Genomic DNA, 22,345 nt, shown 5'->3' on the forward strand with positions numbered 1-22,345 from the left:
CAGTACCTTAATATAGGGTGCACTTATGACAAGTTCAGCTTGCCACTAGTTCATTGTGTTAAAGAAAAGCCATAACTAACGATTTGAAGTTGTCGAGATGATCGGACACCTTATCTTGATAGGTTTCATCCTAAAGGGTGTACTAATCTAAAGTATCTGTATTATTTGAAACAGACTCATATCACTAAGGCTGCTGGTAGTACTCCATTTTGTACCACAATGAAAGGAGTTTTCCTATGAGAAATGTTTACAACATTGAATTGTGATCTGGAACTTTGCCTTGAAGGGCAACCGAGTTTCTTTCTTTGTAATCAGTCACTGACCAATCAGTCAGTGACCTTATGTTCTCATTGGCATCATAAACCTCTCTGCCAAATCACATGATTGTGGAAGTTGTGTCGTATGTGTAAACAAAATTCACTGTCGTGCGTCCACGCTTACAGCCCATATTGATCTCTCGGTTGCTGTGATAGCTGTGTAGTACATTTTGACTTCCTTAAACCTGTATATCGCAATTTGTGTTGCAAATTTCTGGTGACTTGTGCCAACTTGCATGCCAAAACATTTGGAACTCAGTTTCCTTTTTCTCGCGCTTTATGCCTGCTTTCTGCATGACACTGTCCAGTATATTAGATATTGGGCCTCTAGGAGGTCTTTTTGTCTTTACATAGGCACTCTGCTCAAAAGTATATATTTCTGTATGGTATCTGTATCGCAATTAGTGTTAAAATAGCCTATAAATATTTTAATGTGTGGGAAGTTACAGATGTAAAAATATTTGTTCATCTGATTTTTCAATAGGCGTCGCCAAACACGTGCTGCTCAATGGCAATACCTTTTAGAGCTTCTGGTGAAATGGAAAGAAATAAAGCTTTTCCTATAGTCACTACATTCCCTTACAGGCCCTAGCACTGGCGAATGAATGGCTTTCTGTGGGGTAAAAGCAGCTTTCATAGCTGTAGTGTCGAAGAACCCATTGTCCAACGTACCGGTAAAACTTTTTATTTGTGAGTCTCCAGAGCCTAAATGCCATTATTTTTGTCATTGCTTGTGATCTTAAGGTGCCATCTTGGCATGCACATTATATCAAATGCAGTGCCTGAAGGGCAAATGCCTTGAATGCTTTCCACCTTGCTGTCTGTCTCTTATTGCTTCCAGCCATTATTCAGTTCTTAAACAAGCAATCTAATCCTCAAAACAGGAAGCGCCTCCAAGCTATGATGAGGCCATGCGCTCCACCCCAGCCGCCATTGTGGAGCACGTCCTTCCCCTGCTGTCAGACGAGTCACCACCCTTGCGCAGGGGGAAGTCGTGAACGCATGGACATCGCTGCGACATGCATGTTTTGTGTTTGTTAACCAGGCCCTTTTGTGTCGTGTTCCATGAAATGTGGTGTCAGCACTTTATTTACAGGTCCAGCAATATTGTCGATGCAACTAGCTAAAGTGTAGTCAGCTGATCATGGTGTTTTTGCTGTTTAGTGCACTGCTGCCAAAGATGCTCTTGACTGCTTGTAATGTAAGTTGCCTTAATTGCTGATATGCTGCTAGGTCGTGGCACATTGCTTGTCTACTAGAGCTGAAGTTGCCTGCTTTAGCCGATTCCTGCTGTTTTGTTCTTTCACTGAGTTGCAACTTGAATAGAGTGCTGCCCACCGCTCGGCCTATTGTCAAGAGTCTATGTTGGTTAACTCATTCAACCTTCGCTATATTCTTTTCATTCCATCACAGAACCACTCTTGTTTGTGTACATTCTTTCTTAATTGCATTCCAACGACTTTAGTTAGTAATATCCAGGCTGGTTCTTGCCAAGTCATTTTATCTGGGAGCATTGTTCACTGATTCTAGAGGTCATCTATTGTTACATTTGTTGAATGTAATTAGTTGAGTTTGTATGTAGAACTCTCAGGCATTCCTATCTTTGTAATTTCACTTGTAGCTACCTCCAGTCTCCATTGCGGGATAGATATTTTTTAATCCCTTATGGGGGGGGGGGGGAGCCTCATTGCACCTTTTCTTTTGAAAAAGTATCATAATGGTTCATTTTTTGGATATAAGCTTTACTAACGTGTTTAGAACACAGAAATGTATCTCTAAGTAGCGTGGAAAATCTAATTCAGTAAAGGCGATGATGGTAGTAAAGTGTTTATTGGGCCAGAGATAGGCTTGTCATAAGTCAAAAATTAACAATCGCTTATGAGGTCTTCAAAATTCCTTAAGGGACTAATACCTGTGCCACACAGGCCTTTTTAATGCCACCAACCGCCAAGGGTATTAAGTTTCTTAATTCTATTATATCTGAAGTCGCTGCTACGTGCTCAATCATATGGAATGCTGTGATGACGATAGCTGTAGTGAATACAATAAGCTTGTTTGCCAGCACGACCTACTGTATAAGGGGCGACCTGCGCGTGCGGCGCTGCGCCAGCGCCGCCGATTTGCTTTTGCTTGTGTGGCTTTTTTTTAGTTTTCCAAACCGCCGCCACGAACAGTGGCGCTAGTGCTCACCCCCACGTACTCCCACCCCGTAGCCGGCCGCACGCACGGGCAGCAAGCATTTCAGCGAGAGCACGGAAGGACGCAAACGCACGTGCGCGAGACGGTCGATTAGCTGAGTGCTTGGTGATCTGTTGGTGTTGCTAGATCTTGATTACCAGATTCTATTTCAGCGACACTGCGATTCTCAGCCCCGTGGGCGCCGGCTTTCGCGTTTGCGCCAACTTCAAGCACGATGGTTTACTGCTGCGTGCCGTTGTGCAAGTCAAGCGGCCGAGCATCAAGAGGAATTTCATTTCATGAGTTCCCCGTGACCGATATTAGGAACCAATGCTTGAAACCTGAACAATTCTGTACAAAAAAAAAAAAAAAAAGCTGGGGCTTAGCTAAGGTTAAGCCTGGATATCTCGAAGCGAAAAGGTTCGGTGATGCTTATGGTTTAGCTTATGGTTATGCTTTACGATTTAGCCTATGGTTATGCTTACGGTTTAACTTATGGATATGCTTATGGTGCAATTAAGTTATGGGTATGCTTAGGGTTTAGGTTTGTGATTTAGCCTATGGTTATGCTTACGGTTTCACTTATGGATATGCTTACGGTTTAGCCGGGAGCTTATGGTTATGCTATACGTGTGCCTTGTGTAGTTATGCAAATTGCTTATCAATGATATATACCATAAGTTATGCATGATTATTAAACTTCTTTATTCATCATTGTTGGGCACATTGTCTTGCGATTTCTGTACAGCCATAAACACAGCTCTCTGTATCGGTAGTATACCTCTCCTTCCATGTTGAATGCGCACGCCTATTCACTGGCAAGCGGTTATATAGTCGGCCTCCGCGATAAACACGCGCTTGCGGCGAACGTCAAACGATGACGCATAGCGCGCGGCAGTGGCCACATGCGTCGACTCCGAATTCAGACATTTCAGACATACGCCGAGCCAATTCAGGCATACGCCGGCTCGCGCGAAGCGCGGTGTTGACCAGCGTAGCGAAGCTTTTCGCTTCAAAAGCCCAACTCCAGAAAAGTGCTTAAAGTGTAGTGACTGTCTGTGTGATGGCACAACAAAGCGCCCTTGGAATTTTTCAAGCTAGACTTTCGCTATCATTTGGTAAAGCGGCGTGTAAATAAATACGTCAATAACAGCACATTTTTACGATTGGAGCATGCACTGCAATTAACCTACTCGCGTTCTGCCGCGCTCTCAACGGCACATTACTTCAGTGAACGTGCCGAATGAAGCAAAGGAACGCGTGGGCCCTGAAAAGCGGTACGTAGTGCGTTCATTGCGTCTGGCTCGGGACTAGCGAAACCTACGGGAGAATGAACTGCGGGCGCGCTCAGGCCTCGGCTAGCGCGGAAAGTGCGCACCAGACCTTATTGGCACCACAGCACTAACCAACATTTTAGCAGGCAATGAGGGGAGAAAAATCTCTAAGGGATTACACTATGTCAATCCTAGCAGCCGCGCCTTCAAAGTAGTTTCATTGCACTGCACAGCGAAGATACCAAATATCTGGGGCATGTATCACATGTACCGCCGCGCATTTTTCTAGCCGCACCCTGTCTATAACGTGAAATGCCGAGTTTACTGCAGCTCCTCTACGAATTTTTACCGTCATCGCAGTACTCCTGAAGGCAGGGCTGGAGCGTTTCGGGCGTTGCTGTGAGGGTGAGCACTAGCGGCCTCTACCGGCACGCTTGGTCCCTACTCAATGATCACGTGGTATTTCTTCGGCCGCGCGCTGCCATAGGCGACCACGGGATGCGCAGGTCGCTCTTTAGTCGTGTTTGCCAGTCCTAATCGTCAGTCCATCAATAAAAGCTATGTAGCTAGCAAAAGTTCTGCGAAATGCCACTAAATAAACTCACAAGCATATCTTATATAAAATTATTACTTCAGGAATCTTTTTGTCTGTAACCATTACTTCGGGGTGACTGTGCAATGCGTTGGCGGGCTAGTTGGTGCGAATCCATGAATACTTTGTTTAGCGCAAAACAACAGACACAAGAAAGATGACCAGGACAAGGCGCTACTTTCAACTGACATCATTTTATTGCGTCACTCCTTTATAGACAGCTCGAACTAGAGGAACATGCGCAGTGAGCACCATGCGGTGGAGCCACCAATATCCGATCCCAAGAGCGCACTCATGCGACAGAATCCAAAAAACCAAATTCAGCGCTGTACAAGGTTAAGGAAGGCACACTAATGCACTGTGACCCCGATGACTGAATGAAAAATGCTTCCAATAACTCTCGGGCGGTGGTGTCACAGCTCTTTTTCAAAATCGTAGTATCACGAAACATGGGTTTGCACTTGCATATTTTACAATGCTGAGCCAAATGGGAACCTGTGCCTGTTGGTATGGATCGCTCATGTTCTCTAAGGTGCTCGTGAACACAGCGGCCTGACTGCCCTACATACACTTTGCCACATTGACAAGGGAATCTTATAAACCACACCAACGCTGCAATCTACAAACTTCGCGTGGTTCCTCTCACAATCTGGTTTTTACTTGTTTTAGAAATACGGCTGCACAACATTGACTGTTTCTGAGGAGCGGAAAACACTACCGGAATGTGGTATGTAGTGGCAACATTCTTTAGATTGTGAGCCACTCTGTGGCAATGCGGCACAACTTCAGGCCTTTTCTTTTGTGTGATGCAGTTACTTTTGTGCCGCTTCCCTTTCAGTTTCTGAAGCAATACCTACGAGGCTGACGTCACCACCACACTTGGGTAACCAGCAGCCTGCAGCCTATTTAACTGTGCAATGAAGCTCAGGTTCGCAGAGTGATGACAAGATTTCACTAACGAATATTCTAAACACATCAAAGCAGTGGCGCGTTTCACAGTCTTTGAGTGCGCAGACGCATAAGGTAAAAGTTTCTTACGTGCACGAGGCGAGTACATCTAACAGGCGTGGCCTGTTTGTAAGGATAGCTGCAAATCTCAAAACTGGAGTTTACCGTCCCTAGATAGCTCATGTGTGAAAGTTAAACCTTTGTCATTGTCATTGAACAGAGTTAAAATGTCAGCTACCGTCACGGAGCATTCGTTATTGGTCTATTTTATCACGACAAAAAAAAATCGTCAACATATCTAAAAATTTGAACCGAGTCATTGTTTAAGGCAATCTTAAGAGCGCGGTCGACAAACGATAAAAAAATGTTACAAAGAGCAGGCGCCACACATGAACCAATACACGCCATTTTTCTGGATAAAAAGGTTATTTTCGAACCGGACAAAAGTTGCACTTAAATAAAATTCAAGAAGGGACATGAAACTTTCCGAAGACAACCCGGTCGCATTGCGAAAATCTACCTCGCCACTTTCTTCGATGCACGTCATCACACTGCGAAATAGCTCATCATACGGTATTGAATAGTAAAGATCTTCGACGTCAACAGAAAAAATGTCGGCTACTGAATGGTTGTCTTCCAGAAAGGAAACAACATCGAAAGAATCTTTTATACCATAAGGATCGTCAATAGTTAAATGCTTCAACTGTTTTTGCAAAAAGCAGCTAACCAAAACCTGCCAACAAAACCTGCCTGTGCAGCACGGGTATAATTGCGGCAATTCCTTTCTCAATGACTGTTCATTCTAAGCACTTTAGAAATTTCCTGCTGCCAGCTAGTCTTATGGTATTGCTGAAGACATGGCTTAACATTCCCTTTATGCAGAACTTACAAATCTTTACGAAATGGGGCCTGTGGAATCGCTATTCTGTGTGTAGAAATTTATAGCTAATTGTTCCGACGTCATTTTAAAATGTGCTTTTATAAATTTCTTTCGAAATTGCTGTTCACATAGGACCTAAACTATGTAACAGGTTCATCGGTGTTCTTCATATCATGATTTTTGTATAACATTAATTTCATCCTTTACAAGCAATGGCAGCCATAACTTCAAAGTTTGCATATTGGTGAAAGACAGGCAAAAATACACAACTTAGCCTTACATGCTTGCTTTAAGCAAGCCTCAGCATTTACCAGTACCAATGGGCATTGTTTATATGCTTACCAGTAGCATGCAATCTAAAATTTACTAAGATGTTAGGTTTAGTGTTAACTTGATCTTGGCTGCTTTAAATTCAATTCGTTCATTTTTGTTGTCCCTTAATAGGGGACGTATTCTCGGTCAGTCAATTTTGTCAATACTTTCATCAACACTTGACATGATACTAAAGGGGCCCACTGACGTGAAACACTAAATTCGTTTAGATTGATAAAGTACTCTTTCGAACTGCTGTTTTCATTAATTTTGTTGTAAGAAGTTGATTACTAGAAAATAAAATAAAAACCAAACTGGCATTTTTTTTTAATTTGTGCCAAACCCCGGCGCCTGAGTGTCCCAATGACGTCTGTGATGTCACACTGATGCCATGAATGGCAGTGTATTTTCTTTTGTTGGATTACACAGGGAATGTTCTTGAAACTTGCCAAGTTCAATCTTTGGCACTTTAGAATACATTGTAGTCCATCTTTGCTGATAAAATATTAACTGGACTTGAGTAGACCCCGTCAGAATCGCCGACATCACAACGAGCTGGTGCAGGAACTTAAAGGTGGTAGCTTCTTTTGTTTTTGTTATCTTTGTTGGCGTGTCTAGGCTCCTCTGATCCTGTATGCCCTGATATTGTAGAAGGCTGATTTCATCTTATTTTTGTCTTTGTGTCGCTTTAACCCTTGCTGCAGCCATGAGCAACCATCAATCTTGTGGAGCATTCATCCTGACAATCCCATTTTGCCTCCCATAGCCACGTGCGCAGGTTTCTGTCATGTTCCTCAAGCTTATTTTATCACAGCTCGTAATTTAGCCGAGTGAAAGTGAAATCCTTAGCATTGACTGATGGGCAGTATGCCCTCTAAATTCCATGTTTCGGCACTAACTTACTTCTTTCACAGGGTCCTTTGACTGATCCTCACTTGCTACCCACACTGCTCTTCTCTGAGCTCTAAATCTATTTCTTCTGGCAGGGTGTTCCCATTGATGCACTTAAATGGTCCACTGTCTGGGGCTTCTAATGTACTCGTGGTAACTTGCTTGCTGTGTGCTTTTGTCGTGACCCTGTTTGCACTTATGTGACCTTGTCGTGGTTCTGATGCTTCAGCGTTCTGTGTTACTTTACCAGTGTGTAGCCAATCATTTATTTTATTTTATTTTTTCATAACTACATTTATTTAGAATCTAAATACCAGAGTTGCTACGCCAAGAGCTGTGAGCTTCTGGGTGAAATTTTTTTTCTTTTTAAACGTAGGTAGGCCTTCAATGCATTTGATCCACTGCATGACTTTCTACTAAAGTCTCCAATATCCCTCAGCTTGAATTCACTATTGGTATAACCTATCTATATAGCTAGGACAGCAGATGCAGTGATCATATAAGTCTAGCTAGTTTCACTAAGGCACTGCTAAGTTAAATATACCTGCATAGTTAGCACTCTGCAAAAAAAAAGAACTACAAGTACAGAATTTTATAAGGAAACAGTGCAAAATGTGCGGCGTGCACTTTAATGTGGGAAGAGCTGCTCGAAAGGCGAAGCAAGGTGCGAGATGCCTTTCTTTCAAAGCTGTAGCCTTGTGTTTGCTCCTCCAACTCATCACTGCCAGTGTAAGTAAATTTTTCTACATCTTTCCCGTACGGCATGTCCAGCCAACTTAGAGAATTTAATAAAGGAGGTGTCATAAGCTAGCATGGGCTTTTTTATATGCAAATAAAAACGTCGGAAGTACATGGACAAACAGTGGAATACAAGTTCTGCATATGAACTGCGTTGACAGTGCTATCAGCATTTTTGTAGACACCCTCATCATTGTCCTCATCAACATATTTGTGAACAGACTTGTCAATGTGGGCATTTGCCATCACCTTCGTCAACCGTCGGCACACTTCTCAACACATTTGTCAAGACATGAATCAATGCGCTTGCGAACACTTTCAAATGCACTTATCCGTGCACTCTCCAACACATGTGTCAGCACAAGTGTCAACACACTCAATTAGGCAGCTTAAACAAACACAAACACTGTCTATCCTCTTGAAAAAAAGAGCATTAGTTAAAGCATTTGTCAAGCTGCTCATCTGACCATCTACATACGCAAAATTTTGCCCATACACTGTCTGAATCAGGTGGTCTACAATGCCAAACTCTCACCTGTAGCATTTTGTCCTCAAGCATGTTGATAAGCTTAATCTGCCAACACATTTATTAGGCAGTGCTTGTGATGTGCTGATTGTCTACTTACTATGTCTTTATTTTGCTGCTGTTTACGCAGAGGTCATCACTCTGAGCTGGAATTGTGAAACCTTCAAAGTACTTTATCTCGCTGCAGGGTAGGCCATTATTGAGATGCTTCTATTTTTCTTATTTTCTTAGTTTTCAAGTTTCCATTACAATTTTTGAAGACCCAAATATAATTGCATGTTAGGCTGGTACATTTATGTCATTGGGCAGTAAGTGTAAGGGGAGAAATGTGTGCTTGTGCTTGGAGCAATGTGAGATGCATTTTTACCATAGTAATTTGTATTTCTTATTTCACAGGGGGGGAAATTAAACAAGCATTCACCAGAGCTGGGTAGTTAGAGAAATTGCGCAGGTGGTGAAGTATTTTGCTGACATAGCCCGTACCGAATTTTTTAAAAAGTAAGTTTGAAGCTAATATGCATGAACCGTGCCTTCGTGAGCAGCTTCACGGCAATGTCATCATGTATTGCTGTAAAGCCATATCTCAAGGAAAAAATTGCATTTACGAGCCTACTATCCTGTTAACAGCGCAAAACGTAGAAGGGACACGAGACGAGAAGATGACACCACAAGCGTTGACTTTCAACAACGTTTATTTGAAAGAAACGCGGCTTCTTATACATTGGCCCACACGTGTTACAGACACGTCATTGCACATAATGTGAAACACACTTTTTCGCACTCATGATAATGATTGCCAATGCAAAAGCTCCAGTTATTTTTCTGTTAGCATCAAGGACGACGTGCTAACACACTGGTCGCGAAGTCTGGCAATCTCTGTTGCCTCAATTATCTCCCAAACCAGCTGGTCATTGTGTTTTTCAGCACTTCACAGCATCTGAATTCTGCGGCACAAGCTTTAGAGGGGCAGTCCCTAACGTGGATACCTAGGTTCCTGTTCGCCTGCTCGACGTTAAGTTTATGTTCTTTTAGTCGTTCGTTTGTGCATCTTCCAGTTTGCCCTATATACTTTTCCCCACATTTCACCACGGCTTCTGTGCGATCCACAAAGTGGCTCTGGTGATTTATCATGCACCCTTGCTGCCCGATCGGCTCTTCTGTGTTGATGCGTCGGCAGAGGCTTTTCAGTTTTTCAGGGGCAGTGAGCACAACATTAACTCCAGCTTTGCGCCCTATCTTTTTCAAGTGGTAGATATGTTGTGCACGTGTGGCAGGGCCACAGTCCTTCGCTTTTCTTTCGTTTTTGTGTTTTCGCCACCTTGCTCGCCATTGACACACTCGAGATTTAGGTTCATGCTCATTCGTGCCGTAACAAACACAAGAGGGTGCGATGGGTAACCAGCCCCGGGCGACGAAAACTCTGTTCCATTGCGTGGATGCACGATTCTTTAAGTAAATTTGCGAAACAAAAGTATTCAATGGCTGTCTTCACCCGTTCTGAGTGTGCTGATTGGAATGGCAGTGGCGCCTTGTAGCCTCTGGGTTCATAGGCCCAGCAGACCTTCCCTCTAGAGAGCTCGAATTTGAGGTGAAGGAATCTCAACCCTTGCGTGGGGTTCTCGTGGGTAAGCGGCTGAAGCACATGAATAAAGCATGTTACTGCCTCCAAAACTGCACTATCTGAATTCGTGCCACAGCCATCACAGAGAACTAAGTAATCATCAATATAACGAAATACTTTTTCGGATGGTTGTTCTGGTTAGGGCATTCCGAAGTAATCTATCTTTCTTGGCAAGGTACAAATCACTAAGTGCTGGCGCCAATACAGGACCCTATACACATGCCACGTTACTGCAGGTACGCCCCTTCTACGTTTTGCACTGTTAATAGCAAGCTATGGAAAACCAACAAGCCCAAGCTGTTATTCTAGTGCTTACTGTGTTGGCACGGAGCCGCACTGCGCTTCAACATTAACAGTGGAAGTGGTGATGGCTGAAGGGGGAAAACAAAATTTGTTTTTCCTTGTACCAGCACTTATGCCGAGTTGCTTTTATAAAGGATTGAATGTTGTGTGCAGCAGGTTGCGTGCATTATATGTGGCAGAATAAATTTTTTCTTCCTCTACGTAACATAATTTGTGAGGTACATGCAGTGTCTGGTAGTATTCGCGAAAATGCGATGTTCCTGAATTACGAGTTCAGACCATCATTAAAGTAAGAAGTGCTGCACCAGGGTGGCCAATCCTGCTCTGGTTCTGGTCACTGGGATCAGGCCGCACTCCAGGCCTGTTTATGCAATTTTATCAACTTGCGGATTTTTTTTTTAAATCCGGTGGAAAATTGCGTGGCACCGGGATTCGAACCACGGTCCTCTTGCACGCGAGGTGGATACTCTACCTCTACGCCACCGCTGCACTCAGAAATGTATTGTATATATCGGTATGTAAAAAAGAAATACGTATAGGTAAAGATAAATTGTTCAGGCTACCTTTCAAACGTAAAGAACTTGAGCGCTGCTACGAGGTAAGCAGAACAAGTATTTCAGCAGTTTCGACTGGTGGGACTGATCTTCAGGGTTTACAAGAGAAATCATTTTTCTTGTAAACCCTGATGAAAATCAGTCCACCGGTCGAGACTGTTGAAATACTTGTTCTGTTTACCTTGTAACATCGCTCAAGTTACACACACACACACACACACACACACACACACACACACACACACACACACACACACACACACACACACACACACACACACACACACACACACGGCGCTTGCGTGCCGTGATTGCAGCACTCCCAAAGTGTCCGCATACCAACGAACATAGCATTTAACAGAGTGTGCTGCCGCTTGAAAGGCGACAGGGCAATGATGAAGGCATTGGCTGTGCGATTTACGCTAGCGATGTGCTTCCCTCGTGGCGGTTCATCATAGCGATAAGCCGGGCAGCGCACCCCCCTAAGTGTTATGTTAGTTTGTACGCGGGATGCTTGGGAGCAGTGCAATCGCGACGCGCAAGCGGCCACGTCACGTGTTTCTTCTTTTTTTTTTTGTATTTCGTGGGTATCCGCAGTAAGCTCAAAAACACTAAAGGCGCCAATACACTTCGACGTGACCCAGCGCGCGCGCGCGCGGTGGTTGCGCTACGTCACGCCAGGTCGGCTACGCCGCGTCAGGCGTAAATCCGTCCCCCTACACTACAACGCCGCGCGTGCGTCTATTTGTCGTACAAAAATCCCTCACGTGACCTGATCCTAGGTGCCTAGGGACAGCATCGTTTAGGGATTTTTGAGAAGGCGCGATGCTGGCGCCGAGCGACGCCGTGGCGTGTTCGTCCTCGGCGTGATCGTTCTCTGGACCCCGCGTTGTTCAACATTGCTCATGTGATTGTACGTGCGTTGCTTGTGTGTTGGTTGTAGGTTCTGCGTTACTTGGCGGAAAGCCGCGAGTAGTGGTGGTGCGGCAGTGCGGCTTTCGCCTCGGTGAGCTCTGGCAGTAGAGAATCTGCGTTGTGTGACCCGTACTTGCTTGACAATTGAAATGTCGAAGTGGCCTAGCGCATCGGCAGCGAAGTTCTGCGAACCGCGATGTGGCGTCGCCGTGTCCGACTTTGCTTAACGGACATCGAGGGATGTGCTGCTCGCTACAAGTCATGTAAATGCGACTGCATCGACCGCCCACTGTTCAGTGCTGAGTGTGTGTTAGGTGTGTTGTGCTTGAAACGAGTGGTTTAGCCGTGCAGCGGGGGGTGGTGGAGGAGCAGAGTGGCTTAGGGTCTCCATTTGCACGTTCACAGATATGTGCTCCCGTTTTGGTCTCATTAGCGGCTGTCGCGGAATTGTGGTTTGCTCCTTGCCTAGTATGAAGTTTACGATGCTAACACACAGCATGTTCACGTTTTTCCGTGCTATATGTCATTTGCATGACGACCGAGTTGAAAACAAGGCATATGTATCTGTTGTTTTCGTTTGTGTGTTGTAAATTACTTCCTGTTGTGGAAGTTCTGGAAGTCTTATTACGCAAGGAGTACGAACGTAAACATATAAACATATTTCTGTGTGTGTGAAATTATGAATTACCCAGAATAGCCTTTACGACTGATAAGTGGGCTACACAGCCTGTGTGAATCAGCTACCTTTGATTGCGACGCTCTTCCATGTGGTAGACTGATTCATGGTGCGCGTTTATTTCTGTACTGTTGTAAAAACCATTTGTTTATTCACTCAATACAAATGTACTGCTTCTTCGCCGCAGTGCATTTTAGTTACGCGGTAAAGGATACTAAAAGTGGGAGGGGGCCGCTATCACCCAGCATAGTATGTCCACTCAGGCGACCTGAGAGGCGGCGGTTGCGCGAGTGTGTAATCATAGGGTACAATTAAAGAACTCTTTTTATGTCCAGTGACAGTGGCCCCTTTCCACTTTTAGTATGCTTCAACGCAGTACATTGCTTAGGCTTCACCGCAGAACATAGGTGTATTGCAAAAGAGGTAATCTTAAAAAGCTCAATTATGCAACGTTTCTTTCGTAGCTTGCTACACCGCAATACAGAGGCGGAAATGAGCATCGTGCAGTAAAGCATACTAATAGTGGAAAGGGCACATAGGTTTGCTCATTATTTTCAGTTGTGATATAATTTGCAAGTGCATCTGTGCTCTTGGTAAGCTTAATTGACAATTCTTTGTACATTACAGGTTCATATTGCAGGGAAGCTTACTAAGGCACATTCGTCATTTTGTAATGCAGTATTCACCTTCAATGCAGGAGCACAATGCGGATTCATACCTATGCTTCTGGCTGGACTGCACATGCTCTTTGAGAATTGATTCATTGTTCATAAGTGCACTGGTACTTTACTCTAAACTGGAGGGCTGAAGTTTATACGGAAGCACAATTTTTATTAAGGGGACAAGATGTTGCCAAGATGGTTGCAGCACAGCTTTTTTTTCTTCCAGGCACCTTTTCTATTAGAAGCTTCCACTGCAGTGTTTCGAGGCTCTTTGAGCCAGCATATAGTGTATATAAAAATCGGACACCCATTGGGAACATCACCTATGCTCTCTTCAGTAAGCTGTGCACAGGATAACTTCATGCCTATATATAGAAAAAAAAAGTAGCATGACCAGACAAAATAAAAGGGGGTGGGCTGCAGCAATACTAGGTGTTAAATGGTGCCTTATCCTTTCCCTTCAGTTTTCTGTTTTGTGCTTTTTATTATGGATCCTCCACAGTAACCACACGAGTGCTGAACTTGAGCTTGTTGGTTTCAGATCTGATGGTTGTTACTAACAGAACAGTGTGATACACGAACAAGGGCTTGGAGGCATCCGGTCACCTTGCTTGTCTCATGGTGTCGCTTTGTGAGCACCATGAGCCTCCAGACCAGCTCGGAAGAAAGGTTTCTTGCAGTCGCTTCTGAACTGTATTGCCACCAAACCAACTGTGCTCTCAATGACAACTTTTGGACAGTAGAATGCTTGCACCCAGCAAAGTCTTAAGAAGGAAGCATTCAGGATGTGCCAAGTGGGCCTTTTGAAGCTGGCAGCATTGCTGAAGGGGCTTTGCCTATCCGCCCTCTTTATGGATGCACAAGGATGATTTCTTCTTTCAGAAGGATTGTTTCAGAGGTGTCACATGGCAACAGTGTTGGGTGTTTAGTAGCAGATAAGCTTGCCTTTGGCCACTGTCAATAATCTGTTTCTTCTCCAGTGCCCCTGTGAATTGCCTACTTTTTGGACACAATGTGCTCTCCATGCATGCATGCATGCATGCATTTTTAGCTTGTAAAGATGTCTATTACCCCTTGCCTCAAGCCGGTCCTTGCTGATGTCAACCAAGAAGGCAGTGGGGAGTATGGCGATGCATACTTACAAAGCACTGCTGATACCAGTGAAACCAGATTAGTGGAGCTGCCGTTTTTTTTGTCCACTCCATCTTCATCAGTTACAATGAGCAGTTCTTTGTCCAAACAGAAGGCATATGTAGTTGGTCATGCATAGCCTGCGCACTAAGATTTGTTGGCGTGTTACAAGAGACGTGCCTGAGAACCTTAGCAGTGTCTATACGCAAAAACCTTCTGATGTGTTGGTGACTTCCTTCTCTTTATCACAGTTTGCCTGATGAAGCCAGCAACTTGGTCAATTAGATGTTCAACAGGCTTCCCACTAGTTTTCCCAGCGTCTCCTTTACCAGTGTGCTGCTCATAGATATCTGTTTTCTTGACCTTGCACTGCACTTCAACCATGGCCACACCTGCTGAACCTATAGTATGCGATCAGAAAAGTGCTATACATCACATTGCTCCAAACTCATGACAAGCTAGAAGGCCTTGAGGAACACCTTCATTAATTTCCGTCCTCATCATACTGTAGGAAGCTTCGCATGACAAGTGCAACAATTAACATCTGCTGGTTTTTCAGTGCTATTCCTGTCCAGCTTGCTGAAAGCTATCTTGAGTGTTTCAAAAGCAAAACTGCTGCCGGACAAGAAGTGCATAAAGCAAGGGTAGCTATAACCATATATGTCACACAAAATGAAGGCCACCGAGTGTACAGGCGGTTTAATTCATATCCAACAAGCTTGGTTCTCTCTTTGCAAGTGAGTAAACCCAACTTGCCCCCAAAACATGGCCTGTGACAAACTATGTGCCAGATGCTGTGCCCTCTGCAAAGCTGAAGATGTGTACAAGATCCTGACACCCGCAGTGGCTTCTACACTGCGCAAACAGTTTACTATAAGAACGACTGCCTCAACTAATATGCTAATAACATGAAAACGGGCAGGAATTTGGCTATTCATTGGGCCCCACTGCAGGTGCAAGCCACTCTTCCGCCAGATGCGTGTTGTTCACAGGAACTGGAGCTATACAAATGCAGATAAAAACAATGATGTTTGAAAGTAGTAGAGTTGAACTATATTCTGCACAAACAGTGCTACTTGCGGTGCTGATAACTTATAGCTACAATTCATGGCTGCCCGACCATGCAAAGGCACTATTCTTGAATTAACTTTTATTTATGGTGGCCATATATTGCAAGTACATATCATTCACATTGTGTGCAATATGATTAAATGATGTCAACTGTGATAGCCATTCCTAATCTGAGATACAACAAAAGAACTAATATAGGCAACAAATTGTAATTCGAAAAGACAACCAGTGCACAGGATAAGTGACAGACTTCCTTTTATTGAACAAATGTCACATGTGTGTCACATGTCAACAGCAGTGGGTAGCAAGCTTGGGTGACAGAGGCAGAACTTAGAGAAATGCTACACTCATACTCAAATGTAAACCGGCCTACGACACAAAAAACGACATTATATTGTACTGAATGAAAGGACAAGACTCCATCCAAGAACACACTATGGCACCACATAATTGACATGGTGTAAAAGATGTTAACATGCCCTCTCCATAAAAAAAAAGAAACACTTAAAACATGCCTTAAAAGGCAATGTGCAGAGTCTGAAAGCAAGGAAAAACAACCCAAAAAAGTTTTCGCTAAGTCTTTCAATGATTAAAATTGTCAAACTGTCTTGTCACTTCTTAATGAATCTGCACAGCGGAAAAGGATGAAAAGAAAGCCCAATAGTAGGGCCACAGAAAATGTCACCAAATAAATAAACCTTGCTTACCAAGGATACTGGTTTAGTTGTCTGACTCTGCACAATAATTGCGTATGAGGTTTTCTTGTTTAGAATGGTTTAGCAGATAGCAGAAAAAATGGACATAAGAGCACCAGGTGCATGCATAGTCGATGCACAAAGAGCCACTTACTTTTTTCTTACTTTTTTTCTCTACTACTATTCACGAATATATAAGTGCCTTAATAGCACTGCTAAAATCCTACTGCAAAACACAAGATTGGGCAAGTTGTGGCATAACGAAAATTGGAGTTTCACTCGTACTGTGAAAGTGATGCAATAAATGGTGAAATATGCGCAGGAAGCTTGCTTCATTCGGTGTTTGTTGAAGTGAACACTTGCCAATGCAAGTCAGTAATCTCCTTTAAAGAAGTAAAATAAGTGGGAGTTGTGCCTCCCAGTGTTGAAGTGGAAAGACTAGTTTTCTTCCTCCTCTTTTACATCCAGACTTGGTCTCTGGTCTCCAGAAAAACAACCCTTTAGCTTCTTACTGCTGAATTAATTTGGTTTTCTCAGATCTATATTTGAGCTACCCATTGCTAGGTCTCGCGCTCTGCCCCATCAACCAGCCCCATCCAGTAAATCTGAGAAGCCAAGCACTAGATGATTAATAAAGCAGATGCACCCAATCACTGTGATTACATGTAAGAAGAAAAATTAACATAGTACTGCCTTCACAAAGAAAAATTGACATAGTACTGCCTTCAAAAGTGGGGAAAGTGATGAGTAAGAATTTGAAGGCGTGGACGCCAGCTCTATATACAGCACGCAGACATTGAACAGGTGTTAGCCAATCATGGCACCTGTTGGCTAGATTGCACTCTCCAGGATCGGTATTCGCCACGACTGTTCCTTCAGCAGAGTGGCTGAAATGTAGAATTGTGGACTGCCAATCTTTTGATCATATGTTTGAATCCACACATCACAATGAGAACTTTATCTGCAATATTCTAGCAATAAATTTGGGAATTAGAGTGACACCAGTAGACATCAGAACCAGGGGAGTTGGCCCATAGCAGCTATTGGTGTAAAAAAGAAGACTGGCATAAGAAGAATTGAGATGTGCACGCTACATGCCTTTGTTCGGTAGTGTTCCACTACTTTGGTGCTACAGTTAATGATCTCGAATGAGTTCAAGGAGCAAGACTTTAGTCCAGAAAAAAATATTACGCATAACAGCTGTATCTAGTTGTATCATTTGCCTATGCCGCTGTATATAACCCTGTCCACACTGCTAGGAAGGGAAGCGTAGCGGAGGGCGGCAGAAAGTTGGGTGGGCGGATGAGGTTAAGAAATTTGCAGGGACAGCATGGCCACAATTAGTACATGACCGGGGTAGTTGGAGAAGTATGGGAGAGGCCTTTGCGCTGCAATGGGTGTAACCAGATTGATGATGATGATGTCCACACTTTACCTAAAGCACATGAGTGGCATCCTAAACAAAATTGAGCTTTTGATATTGCTTTGGAGAAAATTAATCTGTTTCAGCCTAACAGTATGTATACATACTGCGCATACCTGCATTCGGTGTACCTTATCACCAACTGTTAAGTCACCTTCTTACCTCATCAGCGAATCACTCCTGCAACCAAGTGTGCTGGTCCGGGTTTTACCTGCATTTCCACCTGTGCAGTTGGTAAAATACTTTGGCTGTTTACTATAACTTCATATTCAAACATATGGTTGCATTAGAGGCTTTCACACCACTAATGACTGGGCAGGCTTCACGAAAGGCCACCAGTACCTCCTCATTGCAGACTGTGCTCAACATCCTTCTTGGTTGGACTGTGACTAAGAACCCATACATCTTTCCTCCAAAGCGGCTGGCATTGACGATGGTTTGATGCAGAAAGAGGCTATTGTCTTTCCCAGATGCTGGTTCAGCCTCGCGAGGCACATTCCTTCAGTCAATATGCACACTGTCAATGTGAGTGAGACTGATCAAAGGTCGTCTATGGTGTCAGGTTTCTTGCCTGGTTTCGGTAGTGGCATCATGACCAAGTGTTTCCACTCTGTGGGGAATTCCAATATTCCAGATTTCATTTATTACAAGCAATAGTGCTTGCTTCCTTGTTTCGGCAAGATTCCTCAACATCTGAAAAATGACTCCATCTTTGCCATGTGCACTTTAAGTGTTGACATGCTAGAGAGCATCAACAGGTTCTGCCATCGTATATAGAGGCTTTCCATTCCTTCCTTGGCAAGTGGTCATTAAGGTGCGTACAACTCAGGTGATGGTCAGTCACTGTGAGGTGGTCGGGGAAAACATCTGCCGCTTGTTCCTCAAATTTCTCAGATGTGCACTGAAAATCGAGCAGCATGTTTTCAATAGTATTACAGTATTTGGTGCATCCTGTTATAGCCAAGAATGTGTTACAGCTTACTGAGGCCTATACGTTTAAATGACGCGCCCAGTAAGCTCTAGTTAGCATGTCGCTCTTTGCAGTGTGTAAAGGATGCGTGTTGCTAGCGATTCTTCAACACCTTCACATTCTGCACACTCAAGTGCATCACGGAAATGGTCCCAGCCTGAAACCCCGATTTTTATATGTGGCACATTTTCACCCCTACATCAAGTATTATATCACATAATGGTCGCTTCCTCTTGGGGCAGAGTCGCATTGACACTCTGGATGAAGGCCCTAGTTGCCCATGCTAGGTAAGTGTACTGCCCTTCTGGTTTGAATGGAGGGTATACCAGTTGGGATAGTTGGTGTCATTTGTTAATTTGAGGTCTGTGGTGTCTGCTTCGTCAAGGTGGCATCCTCTTGGCCGTATGTCTTTGCATCCCCAGTGTGGGTGATGTGCATTGAGCTCACCTCGACTGAGTATTACGTGCTTGTGAAAGCGAATTTGAAGCTGTCAAAGCCAAGTGAAGTCGCCTTGGCTGTGGTGCCTGGTTTTGGGACAGAGGTAGACCAATGTCAAAACGGCTTTTAGCCTGCAGCACACCACCGCAACTTTCTGATGAGACATATGTTTATTCAAGCCGTTTTTTCCTTGCCCTAATTCAATAATAGCCAAATTTAGCAGCTGCAAATCAAGCTGACTTCAGAAGACTGCTGATTTTTTAGCCACTTCTAGTAGATTATTGCATGGTTAATTTTCTAGTTGGGCACGACATGCTTCGTGCTTAAAAAATGAACTGTTTAAAGAATTATTGGAGTAATATTAGGACAGGCAATTCTGACTGAGTCATCACTGCTTTTGTCGCAAAATGTGGCAATGAGCTAGGCAGATGCTGTCGCGAAACCATAGGTTGTACAAGTACAGAAGAAACAAAATTGGAGTTGTGAAATTCAAAGTCATATTTTTACAGCCTCTCTTTATACTGCTGACATTAGAGAGCTTTAGATTAGTGGATGCAAGCAGCGTGTGTAAACAAGCACCATGTTTGGGTATTTCTGGCACCCATGTGGTTTGCATAACCAAGCAGCACACGAGTCGCTTGCGTCCTCTTATGCAGTACTATTATTTTCATTGTAAAACTACCAATATCAAAGCAAGTCTGATCAGCCTGCATCAATATGCTAGAAATTTTTAAGCACTTAAGGTGTGTTGGTTGAATGTTTAAAGCACTTCACCACACCCTTGGTCACTAGACTTGAACTTTCCCGTATTACTTGCTAATCAACTCTTGAGGTGTTTACGTTGCTTTTCTGTGCTGTAAGATTAGTTTGACAGTCCTAATAAAATTGTTAAAGTGAAGGTGTGAGCTGTTGTATTGGCCATGTCATTCTATAACTGTTAGATCTGACACTGTCAAAGCACTTGGCAACATTAATCAGCTTCACCTCACTATATATATGTATTGCGGTAGGACCATTCAGCACGTGAAAATAAAAATACCGGCAAATAGAGAGTTCGAGAGCACCTGAGATTATAGTAAAGCGGGCGGGGCAGTATGTTCAGGGTAACAAATGTGTTGCGGTGAAGTTATTGCAGACGTATATACACATTCATTCGTCCCAACTTTGCACCGAACCCTGCGTCCCGTTGCTAAAACTAAGAGCGCGAAAAACGGGCACAAATGCAGCTGAAGATTACAGGGCACAGTATTAGGCTCCACCTCACTGTGCTTATCGCGCCCTTAGTACGAATAATATTAAACATCTACTCTGCATTTTGCGGAATTCTGGCAGATCATGTGACATCACTAAAGCTCCGTTATGTTCACAGCACTACGCGATAATTGTCATAAAGCCCACGATAAAAGTAAATCACATGAAGTGACGGATAGTGCACTAGCGCTAAACACGATTGAAAACATGCGCTGCCCTATTTCAAGGACGCGTGAACAGTTGTGAGCAAACACCACCTTAAGCATTATATTACTTACGTAAGTCGTGGCGAAAAACACGTGCAACACCTCCGCCTACGAGTCCCGTCAAGTAAAAGTGCATGTGCGATGTGATGACGCTGCCGAAAAGGGGCGAACACGACGACGCTGCTGCACAGCGCCGGTTCGCAAATTGCATTGCCGAGGCGCTACGCCACTTGAATATTTCAATCGTCAGCACCAATGAATTCTTCAGAAATACGGATCTCACACCACCAGAGTTCACCAAGACTTAAAGCCGACATGCCACACCACTATTACTGCGCGACTTTTAGCCAACAAATACTGAACCCATTGCGGAGACACACGACCAGCGGTCGGCGTGGGCCGGAGATTCAACGCACGCCACGGCATCGCGGTTCGCAGAACTTCGCTGCCTAGGCGCTAGGCCACTTCGACATTTCAATTGTCAAGGAAGCACGGGTCACACAACGCAGATTCTGTACTGCCAGAGCTCACCGAGGCGAAAGCACAGATGGCGAAAGCCGCACTGTCGCATCACCACTACTCGCGGCTTTCCCGCTAAGTAACTACAACCAACACACAAGCAACGCAAGCACAATCACATAAGCAACGTTGAACAACGCGCGGTCCGCGCGAGCCGGTGAACGATCACGCTGAGAACGAACACGCCACGGCGTCGCTCGGCGCAACCATCATGCCTTCTCAAAAGTCCCTAAACGATCCTGTCCCTAGGCACCTAGGATCAGGTCACGTGAGGGATTTTTGTTAGACGCACGCCAACGCCGCGCACCTGCCGCAGCTGGCGTAGCGCATGCGCAGAACACCACGCCGCTCCGTGCCGCCTGTCGTGGAACAACGAAACAAATCTTTTCGCGCGCTTTCTCTGTCGGTAGCGATTGCCTCCGCGGACCGGACTGTTGCTCGGCGATGGCACGGACGCAGGCACATTCCACAAGACGAAACATTAAGCAGGAGACACAGGGTACGATTCGGCGTCCGATCCGACGTGCGGCATACGATGATTCGGGGCACACGGTGCGTGCATCCGAAAGATTGAGCGGCGCGTAAGGTCCGCCCAGATCCAGCCCCCCAGCTCGACTTCATAGCCACGTCGAGAAACGCAATATAAACAACTCTGCACAACACTGCTTCGCTTTACACGAACACTGTCAATAAAATCATGCCCCTGCAAGTGACAGAACACTTCACGACGGCGCGTTGTCCACTTACGACTCCGCTAACAGCCAGCGATAGGGCCGGTAGGCCTAGCAAGGCAGACGACGCTTACGATCCAACCCGAGCTCGTTGAAGAGCGCTTATGTTTGCCAAAACAATTAACACTGCACACTTAGGTAGCGCGCAATTAAATACAATTGGTTTACTCGACGCAGTCGTTGCGAAGGGAAAACGTGCAAGCGAAGCGAACAGCGTCGCTCAGACGGTCGGTGTGGGATGTCTGCCCGCGAAATGCTCTCGCGTCGCGGCTCGCCATCTCGCCAGTAGCTTAGTGCTAGTGTACTAGGCGCAGCTTTGCATAACAGGCACACGTTCGAGATAATTTCACTGAACCGGTAACTATTTCTTGTCGGAAACAAACTGCAGCAGGCAAGGAAAAAAAAAAAAAACTGCGAAAAACCGGCCAGCCAGCGCCGCCTCCGTGGAGGGAACGTCGGCGAACGTCACATGCCAGCCGCGCTGTCATTGGCTGTGGCCAGACGACGGTGCGGTCGCCGGTCG

At 44.6% G+C, this 22,345-nt stretch overlaps 1 protein-coding gene across 3 annotated transcripts in view; it reads left to right on the forward strand.

The window, feature by feature from the left end:
• The window catches only part of LOC142588535 (uncharacterized), a 198,515-nt gene extending 191,696 nt beyond the window's left edge, over positions 1 to 6,819 (forward strand). For 2 of the 3 annotated variants that reach the window (XM_075700375.1, XM_075700377.1), the window contains exons 7-8: positions 5,031 to 5,088; positions 5,200 to 6,819. In XM_075700375.1, coding sequence (XP_075556490.1) covers positions 5,031 to 5,088; positions 5,200 to 5,282 — 141 coding nt within the window. In that variant the 3' untranslated portion in view covers positions 5,283 to 6,819. Of the gene's footprint in view, positions 1 to 1,201 lie in introns of all 3 variants that reach the window. The other variant, XM_075700376.1, reaches the window with a different exon arrangement.
• The last annotated feature ends 15,526 nt before the right edge of the window (positions 6,820 to 22,345 follow it).

Source organism: Dermacentor variabilis, chromosome 7, assembly GCF_050947875.1.
Source record: "Dermacentor variabilis isolate Ectoservices chromosome 7, ASM5094787v1, whole genome shotgun sequence".
NCBI lineage: Eukaryota > Metazoa > Arthropoda > Arachnida > Ixodida > Ixodidae > Dermacentor > Dermacentor variabilis.